The sequence below is a fragment of the Hyla sarda genome, chromosome 13 (assembly GCF_029499605.1).
Source record: "Hyla sarda isolate aHylSar1 chromosome 13, aHylSar1.hap1, whole genome shotgun sequence".
Taxonomy (NCBI): domain Eukaryota; kingdom Metazoa; phylum Chordata; class Amphibia; order Anura; family Hylidae; genus Hyla; species Hyla sarda.
This window is the reverse complement of record NC_079201.1, coordinates 11,222,623-11,246,784: the sequence shown is the minus strand read 5'-3', so window position 1 is coordinate 11,246,784 and position 24,162 is coordinate 11,222,623. Positions and strand designations below refer to the sequence as shown.

Sequence of the window (24,162 nt, the reverse complement as noted above, 5' to 3'; positions counted from 1 at the left end):
TAATGTGCATGTGCGGGAAGATGTATTCTGCACCACTAATGTGCATGTGCGGGAAGATGTATTCTGCACCACTAATGTGCATGTGCGGGAAGATGTGATTACAGTGGAAACTGTATTCTGCACCTCACGGGCCCAGAATCTTAAAGACGCACACAAAGTTTAAAGGGGTATTCCAGGCAAAAACTTTTTTTTATATATATCAACTGGCTCCAGAAAGTTACAGATTTGTAAATTACTTCTATTAAAAAATCTTAATCCTTCCAATAGTTATTAGCTTCTGAAGTTTTCTGTCTAACTGCTCAATGATGATGTCACGTCCCGGGAGCTGTGCATGATGGGAAAATATCCCCATAGAAACTGCACAGCTCCCGGGACGTGAGTCATCAGAGAGCAGTTAGACAGAAAACAGCAACTCAACTTCAGAAGCTAATAACTATTGGAAGGATTAAGATTTGTTTAATAGAAGTAATTTACAAATCTGCTTAACTTTCCGGAGCCAGTTGATATATATAAAAAAAGTTTTGGCCTGGAATACCCCTTTAAAGCGGCGCCCACTCAAGGCATCTGGCATGTGAGTCCCGGATCCCTTAGCGGTGCCCTGGGTATGGACTAAATGCCTAAAGAATTCACCTGCCACCTGGAACTGCATGTCCCAGGCGTCGGGTGATAATAGGATTATATATATATACCGTGTGTATATATATATAGATATAATATATATGGGGGAAAAAAATATTACAAAAAAATGTTTTTGAATTATATATGATCTCATTGTTTTTCAACCAGGGTGCCTCCAGCTGTCCGGGCATGTTGGGAGTTGTAGTTTTGCAACAGCTGGAGGACCTCTAATTGGGGAACAGCGATATATAGATTATTCTTTTATTAATTTTATTTTATATATATATGGTTTTTTTTCGGTTTATTATATTTTATTCATTAATATATATGAATTTAATTATATATTTATTTTAATTGTATGCATAAAAAAAATATATATATACATATATACACACACACACACACACACACACAAAATTAAAAAATATAATTAAATCCATACATATTAATGAATAAAATATAATAAAAAATAAATAAATAAAAAGAGAAGTAAATGAATGAAAAATATATATATGTGTGTGTGTGTGTGTGTGTGTATATATATATATATATATATATATATATATATAATTAAATCCATACATATTAATGAATACAATATACGGTAATAAATAAATAAAAATAAAATAAATGAATGGAATAATATATATATAATTACATGCACAACACTTTGGTAGTGCACAAAAAACTACATTTAATTTTTATTACATTTTGTGTACAATAGCGACATCTAGTGTTCGTGGCTCAGTATTGCAGGTCAACAGGAAAAATCGGGGAATATGAATCAGATGCCAGACAGATCCCAGAAAAGAGCAATAAACGTCTTGATCAAACACACTCTGCCTCCTAATAAGTAATATTTGTTTTTTATAATATATTTATAATAGGACTGATGTGGTTTGTTGACAAGCCGAAGATGACCTTCCCTTCCATCACTTTGATGTTCAGTCTTGTGCAATATGTTACATTACGTTTCATGAAGAGCGTATACGTTTCCAATAAAATCCAGTGGCCTCCTTTTTGTATCATAATACCCGTGTACTGTTCTGAATAAACCCTTTGCTTTATAACATTTGTGTTGCTGTTACATTCATGGCCTAAAGGGGTTATCCAGGAAAAAAACTTTTTTTTATATATATATCAACTGGCTTCAGAAAGTTTGACAGATTTGTAAATTACTTCTATTAAAAAATCTTCATCTTTTCAGTATTTATGAGCTTCTGAAGTTGAGTTGTTCTTTTCTGTTTCAGTGCTCTCTGATGACACCTGTCTCGGGAACTGCACAGAGTAGAAGAGGTTTGCTATGGGGATTTGCTTCTAAACTGGGCGGTTCCCGAGACAGGTGTCATCAGAGAGCACTTAGTCAGAAAAGAACAACTCAACTTCAGAAGCTCATAAGTACTGAAAGGATTAAGATTTTTTTTTAATAGAAGTAATTTACAAATCTGTTTAACTTTCTGGAGCCAGTTGATTTTTGCCCATACCGGCTTACAGGTCGGGCCCCTCCCCCCACCCCCGAATTAATTACTTCTGACGCGGCCGCGGGATGTGCAGGAGCGGGAGCCACTGAGCTCACATGCGGTGCACATCCCCGCTCCCCCTGAAGCTCAGTGATCTCAGTGATCAGAGCCAGGGGAAAGCGCAGAAACTTCATCCCCTGATGTTTCCCTCAGCCCCGAGCCTGCTCCCTGTTCAGCCCCCCTCTCCCCTTCCTGCAGGCTGTTTGTTTATTATGCCTGTCCCCAAGCGCTAAATATGACTGGCAGGCAAAGGCCATCTGATCTTCATCCCCGCTCTGTTCTCTGATCCCCGAGCACGGACCGGGATCAGAAGCTCTGCCGCGCCGGTACATTCAGCGCTTGAGAAGGCTCTGCTGATTCTCACATTCCCATCCCTGCTCGGTGATCAGAGAACAGAGCGGGGACGAAGATCAGAAGCGCTGCGTCTGCACATTCTGCGCTTGCAGGGGGAGAAAGCTCTGCAGCGGCCGCAGCTGGGGACCAGGATTATAAGTTGTGCAACGGCGAAAATGTAAGTGAAGAGCTGTCAGTGCGCCCATGGGGGAAATCATGATGGCGCTGCGGCTGACAGTTAACCCCTTCCCAGCCATGGGGGCCGTGCACACGTTCCCCATGGCGGGGAAGGGGTTAACTGTCAGCCGCTGCACTTATACACTGTTTCCCCCATGGTATGACGGTAATACCGTGATATACATATTAGGTCATACTGCCCAGCACTATTAATAATCTCATCAAGGTCGTAATTGACATAATGTGAATTAGGCCTGATTGTTCTTTGACGTGATCACCACCTCCAGTTGTTGGCGTTCGGGGTCAATTAGGTTCCTATAAGGTGGTCATAGAGAAGGCTCTATTAAGCTGCATTAAAGGGGTTCTCCACCATAAGGTGATATTAGTACGTACCTGGCAGACAGTAATGGACATGCTTAGAAGTATCTGCGCTTGTCTTGGAGATAAATACCTATGTTGTGAGATTACCATAATACTGTGGCTAGCTTTTTGTGGAATGGCTTTATCTTGTTGGAGTTCCCTCCCTCCAACTACAAGCTCCATGATTCCTTATTTGTAAGTGTGAGGTCACTTTTCTCCTTCCCACACATCAGTCACCTCATCCATTAAAACACACCTGCATTCCATGCAATAGACCAGTGTTTTCTAACCAAGGTGCCTCCAGCTGTTGCAAAACTACAACTCTCTTCAGAATGATCTCCCTCCCACCCAGCGGTTGCTCCACACATGGAAGCATACAGGCTCCCTCTGATCATCTGATTAGTGATGTAATGTCTCAGGCCGCACTGCAACCTGGGAAAACCTGACATGACCCTCATTTTGTATGCTGTTAAAAGTTAACTTTGGGGCAAATATCACTGAAAAATTGTGAGCCCACCATGAAACACAGATACAGACACTATATTATTAACTACACTAACTTTACAGCCCCTGTAGCACAGTCAAATAAAGAAAAATCCTGGAATACCCCTTTAAATAGATAAAACAACAGTGTGAAAACCATCAGGGAAACTCTGTGGATTACGATGAGGGTAGTAGTCTCTGATTCATATGTAATGTAAGTGGTATTAAAGGGGTATTCCGGGCAAAAACATTTTTTCCCCTATCCAAAGGATAGGGGTAAGATGTCTGATCACAGGGGGCTCGCTGCTGGGACCCCCCGTGATCTCCTGGCAGCACTTGCATTCTATGCGGGGACTGCGTCTCTAGTTTCCGAAACCTCCAGATTTCCGGGACTGGGGACGTGACGGCCGTCACGCCCCCTCCCATAGACATGAATGGAGGGGGCGTGGCGTGGTGTGACATCACGTCCCCAGTCCCGGAAATCTGGAGGTTTCCGAAACTGGAGATTCAGCGCCCGCATAGAATGCGCGTGCTGCCGGGAGAAAGGCTGTCACAGGAGAAAAACGGACTTGTCTTGGGGCGCTGGATTCACAAGATCAAGTTCAAAGATTTTATTAGGAGAGATGCTACGCAAACAATATAGCGTTTCTAGCCCAAACTGGGCTCTTCATCAGGCATACAAACACTACGATTACTGCCACTTAAAATCACTTATGTGGGAATACCTCTGGGTAACCGGAACCGGGTTAAAACATATTACATTAAAATAAATTCAGTGCATATAAACTGTAAAATATCCAGCGTGGAATATGCAGAAAGTCCCAATTTATTGTATAAAATCACAAACAAAGGTCAGGAGAAGGCATCATTAGTGTCCTATACCTTGAGAAAGCCGGTTCCTTCCGGCGAAACGTCGGGGGGGGACACTATTGTATGTATTTTATATAGCAACCTCGAATTGGATATTGGAGTAACTCATAGGATCCCAGCAAGATCCATTTATATGGTACAATGGGAAAATTACTATGAGAATATCTCCAATTAATTAGAAGCCCAGAAGGGCCTATAAACCAATACAGAGGCTGTGTTTTTAATATACACTCTATATTATTTGCACTTCACTAGGTTTATATTTTTAATGGAAAATAAAAGTTACATTTTAAAGGGGTTATCCAGGAAAAAACTTTTTTTTTTTTTTTATATATCAACTGGATCCAGAAAGTTAAACAGATTTGTAAATTACTATTTCTATTAAAAAAATCTTAATCCTTTCAGTACTTATGAGCTTCTGAAGTTAAGGTTGTTCTTTTCTGTCTAAGTGCTCTCTGATGACACATGTCTCGGGAACTGCCCAGTTTAGAAGCAAATCCCCATAGCAAACCTCTTCTAAACTGGGCGGTTCCCGAGACATGTGTCATCCGAGAGCACTTAGACAGAAAAGAACAACCTTAACTTCAGAAGCTCATAAGTACTGAAAGGATTAAGATTTTTTTAATAGAAGTAATTAACAAATCTGTTTAACTTTCTGTAGCCAGTTGATATATATATATAAAGGTTTTTTTCCTGGATAACCCCTTTAAACAATATACATATCTGTGTATACTATACATCCTGTTATATCCGTGGATAACCCTTTTAAGGGTAAACCCTAGTGCAAGGGCTAAGTCCTGGAGGGGTATATCATACCCTGAAGGGAATTGGATTAAAGAAAATCGTATACTCTGGGCACCCCAAAGGGAGATCGGAAAAAGGATTAGAAGAAGGCATGATGACGCGTTTCAGGCGTGAACCGCCCTTAGTCATATATGACAAAGGGCGGTTGATGCCTGAAACGCGTCATCATGCCTTCTCCTGACCTGTGTTTGTTATTTTATACAATAAATTGGGACTTTCTGTGTATTCCACGCTGGATATTCCTTCTTCTCTTCAAGTCTTGGTGTTGCCGTTCACCTGCCGCGTCGTGGATGGGATACACAGCTGGTAAGCTGATCTACTCATCTCTTTACTTCTTAAACTGTAAAATATAAACCATAAACTCATTGGTAGGCTGGGCATGTTAGTTATACACATCCTTAATAGAAATGAACACTCAAAGCATTAAAAGGCAGAGTTTACTGTATCGGTAGAAGCGCTGCAGGTACCTGGCTGTGCTGGACATTGCAGTAAGATGGCGCTTGCGCATCTGATCCTATACTTATAGACCGCAGTGAACAGAGAGCTGGAAGCTGTGTGGTCCGTGGATGGAGCGAGGGAGAGCCGCGCACGCCCGTGTGTTGATCGCTAGAGGGTGATGATGCTTCGGTGGTTTGCATGTGAATCGCTGCTGTATCCCTGCTACCTGACAGGCTTACTTTAAAAGCATATAAAATTGAAGGACACTAGAACATACAGTATGTAGCAGGAGAATAGTCACGTGGAGAGTTCAGAGAAGAACCATATTTGTGGAGCTAGAAGCATCCAATCAGATAACAGGACATAATGTATACACCCACAAGTTAAAGGGGTATTCCGGGCAAATACATCTTATCCCCTATCCAAAGCATAGAGGGATAAGATGTCTGATTGAGGGGGGCCTGCTGCTGGGACCCCCGTGATCTCCCTGCAGCACCCGCATTCTATGAGGGGCTGCGTCCCCAGTTTCGGAAACCTCCGGGTTTCCGGGACTGGGGATGCCACGCCCCCTCCATTCATGTCTATGGGAGGGGGCGTGATGGCCGTCACGCCCCCTCCCATAGACCTGAATGGAGGGGGCGTGGTGTGACGTCACGTCCCCAGTCCCGAAAACACGGAGGTTTCTGAAACTGGTGACGCAGCCCTGCGGGTGCTGCAGGGAGATCACGGGGGTCCCAGCAGTGGGCCCCCCGCAATCAGATATCTTATTTCCTATCCTTTGGACAGGGGATAAGATGTCTTCGCCCGGAATACCCCTTTAAATATATATTCAACCAACCCACTAGAAGGAGATATATACTTTTAATAAACCATATTTGTATATTTAGTAGACACAGGATCAATTAAGATAAACACGCCCACATTTATAAAGGACACGCCTCCAATCATGATGGACACACCCATCATTTGAGCATAAGTTGCTCCAGAGAAAACCAAGAGAGACGAAAGAACGGAAGAAGGTCTCCAGGAAGTCCTGTACAGCCCTCCAGCTAACAGAGGCGGCCATCTTAAAAGGACATTTCAAGTTGGATCCATCATGCTGGATGAAGTACTTAGGAAGAAATCCCAGCGGGTGAGACAAGATTTATGGACAAGTCTACATAACCCTCCTACATTATTTACATATGCTAAGGACTGTCTGCCATGATGTCAAGAAGATTACAATAAATGTATGTTTTTTTATATACAAAGAGCTCACTCACTCCATGGTCAGACCAGTTATGTTTTTGCGTTCCGGTTTTATTTAACAGCATACAGCAGCTGATAAGTAATGGAAGGATTAAGCTTATTATATAGAAGTTATTTACAAATTTGTAAGTCTTTCTGGCACCAGTTGATTTGAATTTCTTTTTTTCCTCCGGAGTACTCCTTTAAGGCCAATCAGAATCTTGCTCCTGGAGATACCCCTAAAAACAAAATAGTTGTGCCTGTTCTGGCAACGCCTTCACAATTCTCAATAGGCACCCAGGAATGGCTATTACTAAGAAAATAGTTATGGCAAACTAAGTCCGGTATAGGGACCGTCGCCCAGTTTGGGGACCGTCGCCCAGTTTGGGGGCCGTCGTTTAGGTCGGATCGCCCAGGTAGGTACAATGGTTGGGGTGAGATCCAGGTTTGCATTGTTTTGTAAACCTCTGTTATGACAAACTAAGTCTGGTATAGGGACCGTCGCCCAGTTTGGGGCCGTCGTTTAGGTTGGATCGTCCAGGTAGGGACAATGGTTGGGGTGAGATCCAAGTTTGCATTGTTTTGTAAACCTCTGTTTTGACAAACGAAGTCCGGTATAGGGACTGTCACCCAGTTGGGGGCCATCATTTAGGTAGAATTGTCCAGGTAGGGACAACGGTTGGGATGAGATCCAGGTTTGCATTGTTTTGTAAACCTCTGTTATGACAAACGAAGTCCGGTATAGGGACCGTCGCCCAGTTGGTGGCCGTCATTTAGGTAGAATTGTCCAGGTAGGGACAACGGTTGGGATGAGATCCAGGTTTGCATTGTTTTGTAAACCTCTGTTATGACAAACGAAGTCCGGTATAGGGACCGTCGCCCAGTTCGGGGCCGTCGTTTAAGTCGGATTCTCCAGGTAGTGACAATGGTTTGGGTGAGATCCATTGTTTTGTACCCTGAACATGACGGAAGCATTTTTAGCTAATAAGCTATATCACATTTTTATTTTATTTTTGTTTTTGTTTTAGTTTTTTTTAATATATTTACTTCTACTATTGATCTATGCAAAGTTTTGTTCAAGAGCATAAGGAGCTGCGAAATTTGAAATTTTATCTATAGCTTTGTGACAAAAGTTTTAGGGTATCTAGTGTTTTATACATGTAAACCTCTGTTTATACTAAGTAGTCATGTGGGCGGTCCTATTCAATGATTGACAGCCCTCATATAGTGTCCCATGTTGCTAGGAACTGATAATGTAACAATGTAAAAATGCAAAAAATAAAAATAAAAATCATGGATTCTTGCTGTAATTCCATGTCAGCACTAGATGGCAGTGTTGTTCCAGGGTGAAAAAAGTAAAATAACACAATATACAAGAAAATACGCAATTTTTCGAAGTTCATGGCTACAGAATATATTCAGATACTCACGTCATAAATTAATTGTACGACATCCGTGCAAAACTACAACTCCCAGCATGCCCCGACAGCCTTTGGCTGTCCGGGCATGCTGGGAGTTGTAGTTTTGCAACAGCTGGAGGCATCCTGGTTGGGAAACACTGCAGTAGACCGAATCAGATAATTATGACTCTCTCTTTATAATTGCTTTCATTATGTGAATCTCGTCTTTTTTCAGCTTTATATAGTGCAGCATAATCTATTATTACAGAATAATGTAGAGGTTCTTGTGTAGGCCTTGTGCTTACCTGTTTTTAGCTGATGTGGCAGGCAAGAGTTTTCAGCCATTTCAGATTGCAAATCCGTCACTGAAATGCATTGATAATGCGGCTGACGTTTCCCACGAATCCTCTGGCTGAGGGTGTGGTGTTTGCTCACTGCACCTTATCTAATTAGGCTGTTAGGTGAACTCATTAGATTCGTAGGTGGGGTTATTGTCAGTTCACACTACTTGCGGTTTGATGTTTTCTCATTCAAAATGTGTTTTTTAAGAGAAATATGGCCATAAGGTGAAAGTAATTTGACCTATAATCGATGAAGATTTCACGTCTTTAGGCTGTGTTTGCAAGTTGAATTTTTTTCACACGTTTTTACTGTATTATCTGTTCCTATTGTGACTTTCTAAAATTGCAGTAACATTTTTTTGTTTAAAGTATATCTACTATATATCCTGATCCCATAGAGATAGCAGCAGCAGTATACAGATAGAGCAGGAGGGGAGGAGTATAACTACTATATATCCTGATCCCATAGAGATAGCAGCAGTATACAGATAGAGCTGGAGGGGAGGTGTACAACTACTATATATCCTGATCCCATAGAGATAGCAGCAGCAGTATACAGATAGAGCAGGAGGGGAGGAGTATAACTACTATATATCCTGATCCCATAGAGATAGCAGCAGTAAACAGATAGAGCTGGAGGGGAGATGTACAACTACTATATATCCTGATCCCATAGAGATAGCAGCAGCAGTATACAGATAGAGCAGGAGGGGAGGAGTATAACTACTATATATCCTGATCCCATAGAGATAGCAGCAGCAGTATACAGATAGAGCAGGATGGGAGGAGTATAACTACTATATATCCTGATCCCATAGAGATAGCAGCAGTATACATATAGAGCAGGAGGGGAGGTGTATGACTACTTTATATCCTGATCCCATAGAGATAGCAGCAGTATATAGATAGAGCTGGAGGGGAGGTGTATAACTACTATATATCCTGATCCCATAGAGAAAGCAGCAGTATACAGATAGAGCTAGAGGGGAGGAGTATAATTACTATATATCCTGATTTTCTAAAGATAGCAGCAGCAGTATATAGATAGAGCTGGGGAGGAGGTGTATAACTATATATCCTGATCCCATAGAGATAGCAGCAGTATACAGATAGAGCTGGAGAGGAGGTGTATAACAAATATATCCTGATCTTCTGGAGATAGCAGCAGCAGTATACAGATCCTTCTCTTCACATCCCACAGATGCCCAATCATGTTATGGTCTGGGGGATTTGCAGACCACATGGACACCTTGACCCTTTTCGATCTGTGTCTGTGACCATTGCTGAACGTTTTTACACCGTTATGGGTTACATCTTGCTGTAGGAGGCCACTGCTATTTTGGAATGGCGTTGCCATGAAGGGGTTTTACCTGGTCTGTATATATGTATATTCATATACATTGTCAGGAGCATCACCCTGTCAGTGCCCACCTACCTTCTTACTAGAGTAGTGCTCTCCAAACCCTGGACCTTTTGCAAAACTACAACTCCCAGCATGCAGCTCTAATTTGTATGGGAACCACCCCTGTGAGCTCAAGTTTTCTAATAGTGTATATGGAAAGGTTTTTTGCAAATAAAGAACTTCATGTCCCGACGTGTTTCAACTTCTTTTTTGATCATCAGTGTTTTGTAACTAGTGTGCCTCCAGCTGTTTGCGGTCTGGCCATGCTGAGAGTTGCAGTTTGCACCCCTGCTATGCCAGTCTATGGGAGGGGGCGTGACGGCCGTCACGCCCCCTCCCATAGACTTGCATAGCGGGGGCGGGACGTGATGTCACACGGGGGCGGAGTCGTGACATCACTATACTCCGGCCCAGTGGTCGGCACCCGGCACTTTGTGAGCTGGCAATGCGGCATGCAGCTCAAAGAGGTGGGTGCCAAATGTAAGATTGCGGGGGTCCCCAGTGGCGGGACCCCCACGATCAGACATCTTATCCTTGGATAGGGGATAAGTTGTCTTAGGGCCGGAGTATCCCTTTAATGTTTTGTGATTACAGTCAATTTAAATGGAGGCTTCTCTCAAACTGGGTGGGTGCAGATAGGTGTTTTTTGCATTTATCCCGCACAGTAAATGGCGTAAACATTAAAAAAATAAAAATATTCCAAAACGCTATTTTTTTTTTATCACATTATTCCCCAGAAAAAAAAAATAAGGGAAAAGCCATCAATACTATAGCGATACCGATAAAAAAAGTTCAGATTACAGTAAAAAAAAATTAAAAAACTCGTATATAAAAAAATAAAAAAAATAAATAAGTTATAGGGTCAAAAAAATGGCATTTAAAAATAAAAAAATGTTGAAAATTTTAAAAGTAATAAAACATTCCTGATACACATTGGGTATTGATGTAATGTTGCCGACCTAAGGAATCAAGATAACATGTTGGTTCGACTGCATGGTTACCATGGTTACCCCGGCGTAAATAAGAGGCCCCTCCACAAAAAAATTAGCAGAGTTGCAGAATTTTTTTTCAATTTCCCCTCCCAAATTTTTTTTTCTTTCTGGTTCATATGTATATATATATATATATATATATATATATATATTTACATGTATACCGTATATATATATATATATATATATATATATATATATGTATATATATATATATATATATATATATATATACATGGAAAAAAAAAAAGATATATATATATATATATATATATATGTGTGTGTGTATATATATATATATATATATATATATGTATATAGATATATATATATATATATATATATGTATATATATATATGTATATATATATATATATATATGTATATATATATATATATATATATATATATATACATTTATTATTATATTTGTATTTTTATTTAGGTAGTCATTGGTCCCCCCAAAAAAATGAGCCCTCATATGAATGTGTAGATTAAAAGATTTAAGAGTTATGGCTATTAAAGAGCGAGGAGGATAAAAACAAAAATTGGTCTGGTCCTTAAAGGGGTACTCCAGTCGAATTTTTTTATTTTTTTTTAAAATCAACTGGTGCTAGAAAGTTGAACAGATTTGTAAATTCCTTCTATTAAAAAAATCTTAATCCTTCCAGTACTTATCAGCTGCTGTTATGATCCACAGGAAGTTCTTTTCTTTTTGAATTTCCTTTCTGTCTGACCACAGTGCTCTCTGCTGACACCTCTGTCCATGTCAGGAACTGTCCAGAGCAGGAGAGGTTTGCTATGGGGATTTGCTCCTACTCTCACAGTTCCTAAAATGGACAGAGGTGTCAGCAGAGAGCACTGTGGTCAGACAGAAAGGAAATTCAAAAAGAAAAGAACTTCCTGTGGATCATAACAGCAGCTGATAAGTACTGGAAGGATTAAGATTTTTTAATAGAAGTAATTTACAAATCTGTTTAACTTTCTGGTACCAGTTGATTTAAAAAAAAAATGCTTTCCACCGGAGTACCCCTTTTAAGGGGTTAAAGGGGTACTTCGGAGGAAAAAAAAATGTTTTCAAATCAACCAGGGCCAGAAATGTATACAGATTTATACAGATTCAGGATGAGAAAGAACATAGCTTTTTATTTCCTGAAACAGCGCCACTCCTGTCCTCAGGTTGTGTGTAGTATTGCAGCTCAGCTCTGTTAAAGAAAATGGAGCCAAAGTCGCTATACCACTGACCACCTCAGGACAGGGGCGGTGCTGTTTTAAGAAAAGACATTGCTGTTTCTCGAAAACCCCCTTTATAAAGAATTACTTCTATATAAAAATCCTAATCCTTCCAGTACTTATCAGCTGCTGTATGCTCCAGAGGAAGTTGTGTAGTTCTTTCCAGTCTGACCACAGTGCTCTCTGCTGACACCTCTGTCCGTGTCAGGAACTGTCCAGAGTAGGAGCAAATCCCCATAGAAAATCTCTCCTGCTCTGGACAGTTCCTGACACAGACAGAGGTGTCAGCAGAGAGCACTGTGGTCAGACAGAAAAGAACTACACAACTTCCTGTGGATCATACAGCAGCTGATAAGTACTGGAAGGATTAAGATTTTTACATAGAAGTAATTCTTTTTAAAGGGGGCTTTCAAGAAACAGCAATGTCTTTTCTTAAAACAGCGCCACCCCTGTCCTGAGGTGGTCAGTGGTATAGCGATTTGGCTCCATTTTCTTTAACAGAGCTGAGCTGCAATACTACACACAACCTAAGGATAGGGGTGGCGCTGTTTTAGGGGGAAAAAGAAGCTATGTTCTTTCTAATCCTGGATATCCCCTTGTTAAATTTGTCAGGATAAGATTCAATACCACATGTATCCTTATGACAGGGATGGCACTGTTTTAAGTTAAAAAAAAAAAAATATATATATATATATATATATATATATATATATATATATATATATATATACTGTATGTTTTTAATCCTGGTTAACCCCTTGTTAAATTTGTGGGAATAATCTGCAAAGAAATCAGTCTAGTGTGAACCTAGCCTCAGTTGTTATGTTTGGTATTACAACTTCATCCTTCTACATGTACATCAATTGAATTTAGCTGCAATTCCACACACAACCTGAGGACAGGGGTGGCGCTGTTATAGGTCCTGGATCACCCCTTAATCTTCAATACCACACCCAACCTGAGTATAACAGTGGCAGTGTTCTTGGACACAAAAATAGCTATGTTCTTTCTAATCCTGGAAAACCACTTGTCAAGTTTGTGAGGATTAGCCGCAACACCACGCACAACCTGGGGACAGGGGTGGTGCTGTTTTAGGTCCTGGATAACCCCTTAATCTGCAATACCACACACAACCTGAGTACAGGGGTGGCGCTGTTTTAGGAAAAAAAGGAGCTATGGGGGAGTTTCATCAAAACCTGTGAAGAGGGAAAATTGGCCAGTTGCCCATAGCAACCAATCAGATCGCTTGTTTAATTTTTCACATGCCTTCCTAAAATGAAAGCAGCAATCTGATTGGTTGCTATGGGCAACTGGACAATTTTCCCTCTGCACAGGTTTTGATGAAACTCCCCCTATGTTGTTTCTAATCCTGGATAAACCCTTGTTAAGTTTGTGACGATTAGCTGCAGTACCACACATAACCTGGGGACAAGGGTGGTGCTATTTTTCAAAGACATCAGTCTAGTGTGCATCTAGCCTCAGCTGTTCTATTTTGTATTACAATTTCATTCTACTACATTCACTTGGATTGAACAGGGGTGGCGCTGTTTTAGGTCCTGGATAGCCCCTAAATTTGCAATACCACACACAACCTGAGGATAAGGGTGGCGCTGTTTTATGGAAGAAAAAAGAGTAGCTATGTTCTTTCTAATCCTGGATAACCCTTTGTTAACTTTGTGAGGATTAGGTGCAATACCACACACAACCTGAGGACAGGGGTGGCACTATTTTATGTCCTGGATAATCCTTTAATCTGCAATACCACACACAACATGAGGATAGGGGTGACGCTATTTTATGTCCTGGATAACCCTTTAATCTGCAATACCACACACAACATGAGGACAGGAGTGGTGCTATTTTAGATCCTGGATAAACCCCTTAATCTGCAGTACCACACACAACCTGAGGACAGGGGTGGCGCTATTTTATGTCCCGGATACCACCTTAATCTGCAATACCACACACAACCTGAGGACAGGAGTGGTGCTATTTTAGATCCTGGATAAACCCCTTAATCTGCAGTACCACACACAACCTGAGGACAAGGGTGGCGCTGTTTTTTTGAAGCAATGGTAAAACCTAAAGAGTTGGACATTTAAATCCAAAATAATTTTCCAAATGAAGCGCAGTGTGCAGCAGCGCGGGGAGAAGTGCTGTAATGCAGAAATACTAAAAAAATAAAATATTTATCAACTTAAAATCTAGAGACACGGTCATAAAACTAAGCACAACAGTGATGCTCCCGCCTGAAAGCCTCGTAAACCGGAACAGTAAAAACAACAAGAAAAAGTTATGAAGATGGAGAGATCTCCTATCCGGCCGGTGGGAGAAGTAAATCATAACAAAGTGCAGCGTAAAAATGCTACAATGTAACTAAAGAGGATTAAATCCCAACATATAATAAAGGGAAGAAGTACAGAAAATACACGGCGCTTGGATCGTGCCGGCAGCGCATGCTACTATTTGAGCGCTGGACTAAACACCTTTAGGGTACGTTCACGCGGGCGGATTTTTTTTGCGTGTTTTCCCGCTGCGTATATGAAAGTGGACGGGCTCTTCTCGGCTGTCCGCAGCAGATTTTCCGCGGCAGAATTTACACTGCAGAAAATCTGCCGCAATCCCCATCGAAATCAGTAGGGACTTCAGAGGATTTTCCGCAGCGTAAATTCCGGCGGGGAAAATCTGCTGCGGACAGCCGAGAAGAGCCCGTCCCCTTTCAAATACACAGCGGGAAACCTGCAAAAAAATCCGCCCGTGTGAACGTACCCTTAAAGGGGAACTCTGCCCCTAGACATCCTTTGGATAGGGGATAAGATGTCTGATCGCAGGGGTCCGGCCGCTCAGACTTTACATTGAGGGGGCAGGACGTGACGTCACGAGGGGGGGCAGGGCTGTGTTGTTACGAGCCCCCAATGCTAAGCACCGGAGTACCCCTTTAAACATAATTTTTTAAAATAAACTGGTACCAGAAAGTTAAACAGATTTGTAAATGACTTCTATTTAAAAATCTCATTCCTTCCAGTACTTATCAGCTGCTGTGTGTTGCACAGGAAGTTGTGTAGTTCTTTTCTGTCTGACCACAGTGCTCTCTGCTGACACCTCTGTCCATGTCAGGAACTGTCTGGAGCAGGAGAGGTTTGCTATGGGGATTTTCTCCTACTCTGGACAGTTCCTAAAATGGACAGAGGTGTCAGCAGAGAGCACTGTGGTCCGACTGGAAAGAAATTCAAAAAGAAATTAACAAAAAGAAATTTCAAAAAGAAATTAACTTCCTCTGTATTATACAGCAGCTGATAAGTACTGGAAGGATTAAGATTTTTTAATAGAAGTCATTTACAAATCTGTTTAACTTTCTGGAACCAATTGATTTAAAAAAAATATATATATTTTCCAGAGGAGTACCCCTTTAAAAGGGTACTCAGGCCCTAAGACATCTTACCCCCTATCCAAAAATCAGAATCTGCAGTGTGATGACATGACTCGGCCCGTGTGACGTCACGCCCCGCCCCCGCTATGCAAGTCTATGGGAGGGGGCGTGACGTCCGTCACGCCCCCTCCCATAGCCTTGCATAGCGGGGGCGGGGCGTGACGTCACACCGGGGCGGAGTCGTGACATCACGATACTCCGGCCCCATGGTCGTCACACGGCAGACCCGCGCCGGAACCCCCCGCGGTCAGACATCTTATCCCCTATCCTTTTGATAGGGGATAAGATGTCTTAGGGCCGGAGTACCCCTTTAACCAAAAAGTTGTGGTCTCAGGACACCTGCGGAGGAAATACATAATTCTATGGGAAATAAAACCATTTTAATAAATTAGTCAATATTTTTATTAACATTTATTGAGATGCTGACAGTAACCAAACACAAGTAATGCGAAGTCTTAGAAAAAGTGAAGATTTGTATTCAATTCTTTTTTTACTCAAATAAAATGAAAAAAATTAAATTAAATTAAATAAAAGAAAAAAGAAAAGAAAAAGAAAAATGGAAATAGAGACCGAGACTTTCCAGATCAAACCGAAGCCTTTTTTTTGTTTAGTCGAATAAATCAGACACAAACCTGGGGAAAATGGGTGAACCGATGGGGGGGGGGGGGGGGGGAAGAGACGTAAAAATATAAAGAATGACTAAAAGGTAACATAAAATAATAAATATAATAAAAAGATGGTGGAACATTTACAGAATAAACAGAAAGGATGGAATTTTCAGCTCAATAAGCAAAAGAAAAATCATTTTTTTTCCGTTTTCGGGATCTATCGGAGAGGAAATAATTTAATGTATTTATACTCTTTAATAATATATATTTATGTTTTATACATATATCGCTCAACATCTCGCCATGGAGTAAACAGAACAACAGCAGCCCAGCCTTGAAATCGTTTTTTTTTTTTTTTTTAATTCTTTCGTGTTCTTCTTCGCGTGGATATTTTCCGGTTCGCATGTATGATAAAGCGGTATGAAGGGGTTCCCAATAGTCAAGGACTATGGTTATGGTTCCACCCGGAAAGAGTTCGAAGCGACTTTATAGAAAGAAATCCGCAGGTTATGTACAAAGGCCAACGAGTCTCCCACCGCGCCGCCTGTATAGTCACAGAAGAATCCGTACTAGGTGCCTCTCCCGTTTAGAGACAGGTTTATGGATGTTTTTGAACGTTTTTTATATTGTTCTCGTCTCTCTCTCTCTTTTTTTTTTTTTGCTGCCGTACTTTCACGCATGATTGATACGAATAATGAAGTATAATTCCAATAAAGTGAATGGGGCCTGGAGCAAGTCGTGTCTATCCTGGGCAGCAGGTCGTCTTCTGACAATCCTCAGGACCTTCACCCGTTTCTTCACTTCAGAAGCCATTCGTTCACTAAAGGATAAAGACAAAAAAAAGTAATAAAGTAATATCAGCTCGTATACATGATGTATAGAATATAATTGTACACTATTATTTATATGTGTGTGTGTGTGTGTGTGTAAAACTCACCTTATATGTGTATGTTTCAGCGAAACTTCCAAATGGCCGGACATATATTGTGATGAAACTTGGTCACATGTTACTTATTTGTCAAATGAAAATATAGCAGAGGAAAATCGACCCAAACCCACCCCTGTATGTGAGGGTGGGGCAGTTTTGTCAGAAGCCCCATGTAAGTCTAGGAGGTTTTCAATACTCCTGGTCGCATTACTTTCAGGCTGCAGAGATTGCCCGGGGCTTTTAAACATCCTACTAGCAGGCTGGTGCAGAGTATAGTTAGTGCGGAAGATGGGATATAAGGACAGAATGTAAGAACTAGCTAGGGCAGGATATGAGCACGAGATATGAAGTCGGGATATGAGGATGAGATATGAGAATGGGAAATGAGGATGAGATATGAGGTCAAGATATGAGGATGAGATATGAGGACGGGATATGAGGTCAGGATATGAGGATGGGATATGACGTCGATATATGAGAACAAGATATGAGGATGAGATATGAAAATAGAATATGAGGATGAGTTATTAAAACAGGATAGGAGGTCGAGATATGAGGATGGGATATGAGGATGAGATATCAGGACGAGATATGAGGTCAGGATATGAGGATGAGATATGACGTTGAGATATGAGAACAGGATATGAGGATGGGATATGAGGATGAGATATGAGAACAGGATATGAGGATGAGAACTAAAAACAGGATATGAGATATGAGGACAGGATGTCAGGATGAGGCATGAGGTTGAGATATGACAACGGGCTATGAGGATGAAATATAAGAACAGGATATGAGGAGGGGATATGAGGATGAGATATGAGAACAGGATATGAGTATGGGATATGAGGATGGGATATGAGGACGGGATATGAGGATGGGATATGAGGACAGGATATGAGGATGAGATATGAGGACGGGATATGATGATGGGATATGAGGATGAGATATGAGAACAGGATATGAGTATGGGATATGAGTATGGGATATGAGGATGAGATATGAGGACGGGATATGATGATGGGATATGAGGACGGATATGAGGATGAGATATGAGAACAGGATATGAGTATGGGATATGAGTATGGGATATGAGGACGGGATATGAGGACAGGATATGAGGATGAGATATGAGAACAGGATATGAGGACAGGATATGAGTATGGGATATGATGATGGGATATGAGGACGGGATGTGAGGATGAGATATGAGAACAGGATATGAGGACAGGATATGAGTATGGGATATGATGATGGGATATGAGGACGGGATATGAGGATAGGAAAATGAGGACGATATATGAAGATGGAAAATGAGGATGGGATATGAGAGCAAGATATAAGGTCGGGATATGAGGCAGGCTATACAAGAAGATCTCCAGAGAGCATCATCAAGGAGGGTAAGAGACCTCCGGCCTCCACCTTTACTCATTGGACCCCCCGCAATTGCACTGCAGGGGTCCAAAGAGTGCATTAAAAACTCGGGCAACTGCATTTCCCTGTTTAAGATGCCGTGATCAGCATTGATCACAGCATCTAAATGGTTAAATGCATGACATCGGCGGTGAATCCCGGCTGCCAAAAACAGCCGTTACTCATCAACTTTGAAGCGGTAAATTTGTGCAATAAAGAACAGTAACTTTCAACAGGACGTAAAAAAATAAAAACGTGTGGTAAACCTGGCATAACTAAGACGAACAGGATGTCAACCAAGGCAGAATGTACGCGACTAGTCACTTCTCACCTCACGGAGCGCGCAGCAGTATTCTAATGTCTCCATCCGAGTAAAATGAGTAAAATTTGAATAGGGAGCGACTACAAAGGTGCATGCTATTGGTGATTGTGATGTCAAGGCCACGCCCCTCGTGATATCACACAATGTCCCCTCCATTCATGTCTATGGGAGGGGGCGTGTCGGTAGACACGCCCCCTCCCATAGACATGAATGGAGGGGGCATGACCCTGACCTAACGACCACTGCCACAGGAACCTGGCCGGGTGCTGCGGGAGATCCTGGGGAGCCCCAGCAGCGGGACCCCCGCGATCAGACATCTCATCCCCTATCCTTTGGATAGAGGATAAAATGTTTAGGGGCGGAGTACTCCTTTAAAGCATTTTACTGTGTACAAACCTAAAACTGACCGTTTATAACAACAAATGTTATTTAACGGCATAACATTATAATACACACAGCCAGAAATATAAACCCGCCTTTATAACAACGTAATACAAATTCCCAATAGTTTTTCTTTTCATATCTGGAAAATAAGGCTGTGATAGAGGAAGACAAATTATGCCCCTCCATTATGTTCCTTTTTGTAAACCTCGGGGGGAATTATAGAATGATATTATCTATGGAGAACCAAACACATCATATCAATAGCTCTTTTTCAATAATAAAAGCAAAAAAAAAAAAAAAATGGAATAATACAAGAAGAAGAAACCACAACAAAAAATAGAACCCGTAAAAACTCGGCGAGAACACAAAGCAATTTAGGTCATCGGGAGCCATTAATGAAGGTTTTTTGTATCTTGGCTACGGATACAAATTCATTTATTATTCCATTATCTGTCATTTTAAATCCCCTGAATATTATCAGGACTGTACGGTTAGGCCATGTAGTCGCGTGGAATTAGGAAATAACAATAAAGGACTCAGCTGGCTTTTGGATTGCCGAACATTGTGATAAATTGTAATACTGAGGATCGTAGAGAGGTTCTACACGCCAACGTTTTAAAGGTTCATCTGTCAGGTCTCGTTAAAGGGGTATTACGGCCATAGACATCCGATCCCCTAGCCAAAGGATAGGGGATAAGGTGTCTGATCGTGGGGTCCCGATGCTGGGGACCCCCGGCAATCTCCATGCAGCGCCCGCATTCTATGCCGGACTGCTGCTCCAGTATCAGAAACCTCTGTGTTATTGAGGAATAAGTGGCATTATTAATAGTAGAGGGAGGCTAAAAGGGGTATTTTTTTTATATAGAAACTGGCTCCAGAGAGTTAAACAGATTTGTAAATTACTTCTATTAAAAGAATCTTAATCCTTCCAATAATTATCAGCTGCTGAAGTTGAGATGTTATTTTCTGTCTGGCAACAGGGCTCTCTGCTGACATCTCTGTCTGTTTAGGGAACTGCACAGAGGAGAAGAGGTTTTCTATGGGGATTTGCTTCTATTCTGGACAGTTCCCAAGACAGGTGTCATCAGAGAGCACTTAGACAGAAAAGAACAACTCAACTTCGGCAGCTCATAAGTACTGGAAGGATGAAGATTTTTTTATTAGAAGTAATTTACAAATCTGTTTAACTTTCTGGAGCCAGTTCATACATAAAATTTTTTTTTTCCCTGGAAAACCCCTTTAACTACCGTGCAGGGGCCATAAAGGGAGGGGGGGGGGGGTTGCTAGTTACTTTGTAAGGGCACAAAGGGGGGCTAGCTATGATGTGGGGGGCAAAAACGGGGGGGCATGCTACTATGTAGGGGCACAAAGGGGAGCTAGCCACTGTGATTGGGCGCAAATAGGGGGGGGGGGGTAACTACTTTGTAGGGGCACTAAGCTGAGCCAGCTACTGTGATTGGGCACAAATGGGGGGGGGGGGGTAACTACTGTATAGTGACTCAAAAGGGGGCTAGCTACTGTGTCGGGGTACAAAGGGGGACTAGCTACTGTGTAGGGGCACAAAGGGGAGCTATCTATAGTATGTGGACCAAACGGGGGTGGGGGGGTGACAACTACTGTGTAGGGGCACAAAGGAGGGGCTAGCTACTGTGATTGGGCACAAAAGGGGGGGGGGGTAACAACTTTGTAGGGGCACTAAGCTTAGCCAGCTACAGTGATTGGGCACAAATGGGGGGGGGGTAACTACTGTATAGTGATACAAAAGGGGGCTAGCTATTGTGTCGGGGCACAAAGGCGAGCTATCTATGGTATGTGGGCCAAATGGGGGGGGGGAGGGGGTGACAACTACTGTGTAGGGGCACAAAGGGGGGCTAGCTACTGTGGGTGCAAATAGGGGGGGGGGTAACTACCGTATAGGGGCACTAAGGGGGGCTAGCTACTGTGATTGGGCACAAATAGTAGGGGGGGTAACTACTGTTAAGTGACACAAAAGGGGGCTAGCTACTATGTAGGGGCACTAGCTATGGTGTTGGGGCACAAAAGGGGGCTAGATACTGGGTGGGGCACAAAGGGGGCGCTAGCTATGGTATAGGGGCTCAAAATACTGTGTAGGGGCACAAAAGGAGGCTAGCTACTTTGTGGGGGTACAATGGGGGATGTAGCTACGGTTTTTGGGGGCACAAAGAGGGGGCTAGCTACTGTGTAGGGCCACAAAGGGGGGCTATCTATAGCGTGGGGGACAAAAAGAGGAGGAATTATACCGAATCATTTCTCATTTCAAAACCTGTGCAGAGGAAGAGCGGTGCAGTTGCCCATAGCAACCAGTCAGATTGCTTTCACTTTTCACAGGAAGGAGGCAATTTTCTTGGTTGCTATGGACAACTGCACCGCTCTTCCTCTACACCGGTTTTCATAAATCTCCCCAATTGCTTGGAGCCCAAGTACAAAAAATTTACAAAATTCAGTTTTTTTTCCATCCGTAATACAGTGGTCCCTCAAGTTACAATCTTAATTGGTTCCAGGACGACCATTGTACGTTGAAACCATTGTATGTTGAGACCATGACTCTATGGAAACCTGGTAATTGGTTATAAAGGCACCAAAATGTCATCCAAAAATAGGAAAAAGTGAGGATTAAAGATAAATAAGTAGATAACTAATATAGATAAAGCAAATCCTTACATATAAAAGTAATAAAGATCTGCTGGAGCTGTAATCACTGTCTATGTCAGTGTTTCCCAAGCAGGGAGCCTCCAGCTGTTGTAAAACTACAACTTCCATCATGGCCGGACAGCCAAAGGCTGTCCGGGCATGATGGGAGTTGTAGTTTTGCAACAGCTGGGGGCACTCTGCTTGGGAAACACTGCTCTATGTAGAGGGCAGGATCTTCTTTGGGGTCCTGTACAGTACACGCAATGTCCTAAAAAAGTAACATGGAGTCGCCTTCACCTGGTGTCCAAAGGAGCAGCTAACCCTGGTACAGGTAAAGAGTACAGAACATGTAATACCAGACACCAGTCAGTGCATACACTTCAGTAATACAGGTAAAGAGTACAGAACATGTAATACCTCCCTGTACTGTAGGGGGCGCTACCAGACACCAGTCAGTGCATGCACTTCAGTAATACAGGTAAAGAGTACAGAACATGTAATACCTCCCTGTACTGTAGGGGGCGCTACCAGACACCAGTCAGTGCATACACTTCAGTAATACAGGTAAAGAGTACAGAACATGTAATACCTCCCTGTACTGTAGGGGGCGCTACCAGACACCAGTCAGTGCATACACTTCAGTAATACAGGCAAAGAGTACAGAACATGTAATACCTCCCTGTACTGTAGGGGGCGCTACCAGACACCAGTCAGTGCATGCACTTCAGTAATACAGGTAAAGAGTAGTACAGAACATGTAATACCTCCCTGTACTGTAGGGGGCGCTACCAGATACCAGTCAGTGCATGCACTTCAGTAATACAGGTAAAGAGTAGTACAGAACATGTAATACCTCGCTGTACTGTAGGGGGCGCTACCAGATACCAGTCAGTGCATACACTTCAGTAATACAGGCAAAGAGTACAGAACATGTAATACCTTCCCTGTACTGTAGGGGGCGCTACCAGACACCAGTCAGTGCATACACTTCAGTAATACAGGTAAAGAGTACAAAACATGTAATACCTCCCTGTACTGTAGGGGGCGCTACCAGACACCAGTCAGTGCATGCACTTCAGTAATACAGGTAAAGAGTACAGAACATGTAATACCTCCCTGTACTGTAGGGGGTGATACCAGACACCAGTCAGTACATACACTTCAGTAATACAGGTAAAGAGTACAGAACATGTAATTCCTCCCTGTACTGTAGGGGGCGCTACCAGACACCAGTCAGTGCATGCACTTCAGTAATACAGGGGTTTTACTAGTAAAATGCCCATTCCGATTGGTCAGTTCTTCCGGCCATTGACAGGTATCACAGATCTGGACTGTCTGTAGCACTGTATGTTGAGTCTGGTTTCAACTTACAATGGTCCAGAAAAGACCATTGAAACTATTGTATGTTGAGGCCATTGTAAGTTGAGGGATCACTGTATATGCAGAATTATTTTCAGAAATAGATATTGTATTATGGCTGGTTACCAGGCATCTATATCATCACCGGCGGAGCTCTCACCTTTATATTGTAGTTTCTGCGCCCTGTTGTTTGGACAGTCTTTCCCTTGTAAACTGAAGTTGATATTAGTCCTGATGCAGCGATTGTTCAGGGGTTGGACGGGTCTGAAGTTATCGCTCATGCTCGAAAAGATCTGAGAGGGCTGGTTTTGGCTTAGTAGTCTTAATGAATGCATCTAAAAGAAAAAAAATTATAAATATTATTATCATCATTATTACTGTTATTATTACTATTAGTCTTAATGACTGCATCTAAAAGAAAAAATATTATTATCATTATTACTGTTATTATTACTTTTAGTCTTAAAGGGGTATTCCAGGACAAAACTTTTTTTTTATATATCAACTGGCTCCAGAAAGTTAAACAGATTTGTAAATTACTTCTATAAAAAAATCTTAATCCTTTCAGTACTTATGAGCTTCTGAAGTTAAGGTTGTTCTTTTCTGTCTAAGTGCTCTCTGATGACACGTGTCTCGGGAACTGCCCAGTTTAGAAGAGGTTTGCTATGGGGATTTTCTTCTAAACTGGGCGTTTCCCGAGACACGTGTCATCAGAGAGCACTTAGACAGAAAAGAACAACCTTAACTTCAGAAGCTCATAAGTACTGAAAGGATTAAGATTTTTTAATAGAAGTAATTTAAAAAACTGTTTTACTTTCTGGAGCCAGTTGATATATATAAAAAAAAGTTTTTTCCTGGATAACCCCTT

The 24,162-nt window shown here is 41.9% G+C and overlaps 2 protein-coding genes across 7 annotated transcripts in view; one reads left to right on the top strand and one right to left on the bottom strand.

Annotated features, from left to right (window-relative positions):
* The window catches only part of UTP18 (UTP18 small subunit processome component), a 173,647-nt gene that overhangs the window by 23,320 nt on the left and 126,165 nt on the right, over positions 1-24,162 (top strand). Inside the window, exon 15 of one of the 6 annotated variants that reach the window (XM_056550615.1) lies at positions 16,937-17,047. The exons of 2 other annotated variants lie outside the window; for them this stretch is intronic. The gene's annotated coding sequence lies outside the window, so the exon portion shown is untranslated. Of the gene's footprint in view, positions 1-1,342; positions 1,461-1,505; positions 1,689-16,936; positions 17,048-24,162 lie in introns of those variants that run through there. 3 more of the 6 variants (XM_056550614.1, XM_056550617.1, XM_056550616.1) reach the window with 3 other exon arrangements.
* Positions 16,016-24,162, bottom strand: part of CA10 (carbonic anhydrase 10) — a 197,536-nt gene continuing 189,389 nt past the window's right edge. The window contains exons 9-10 of the mRNA XM_056550620.1: positions 23,455-23,629; positions 16,016-17,056 (exon numbers count right to left, since the gene is read on the bottom strand). Coding sequence (XP_056406595.1) covers positions 17,034-17,056; positions 23,455-23,629 — 198 coding nt within the window. The 3' untranslated portion in view covers positions 16,016-17,033. The remainder of the gene's footprint in view (positions 17,057-23,454; positions 23,630-24,162) is intronic.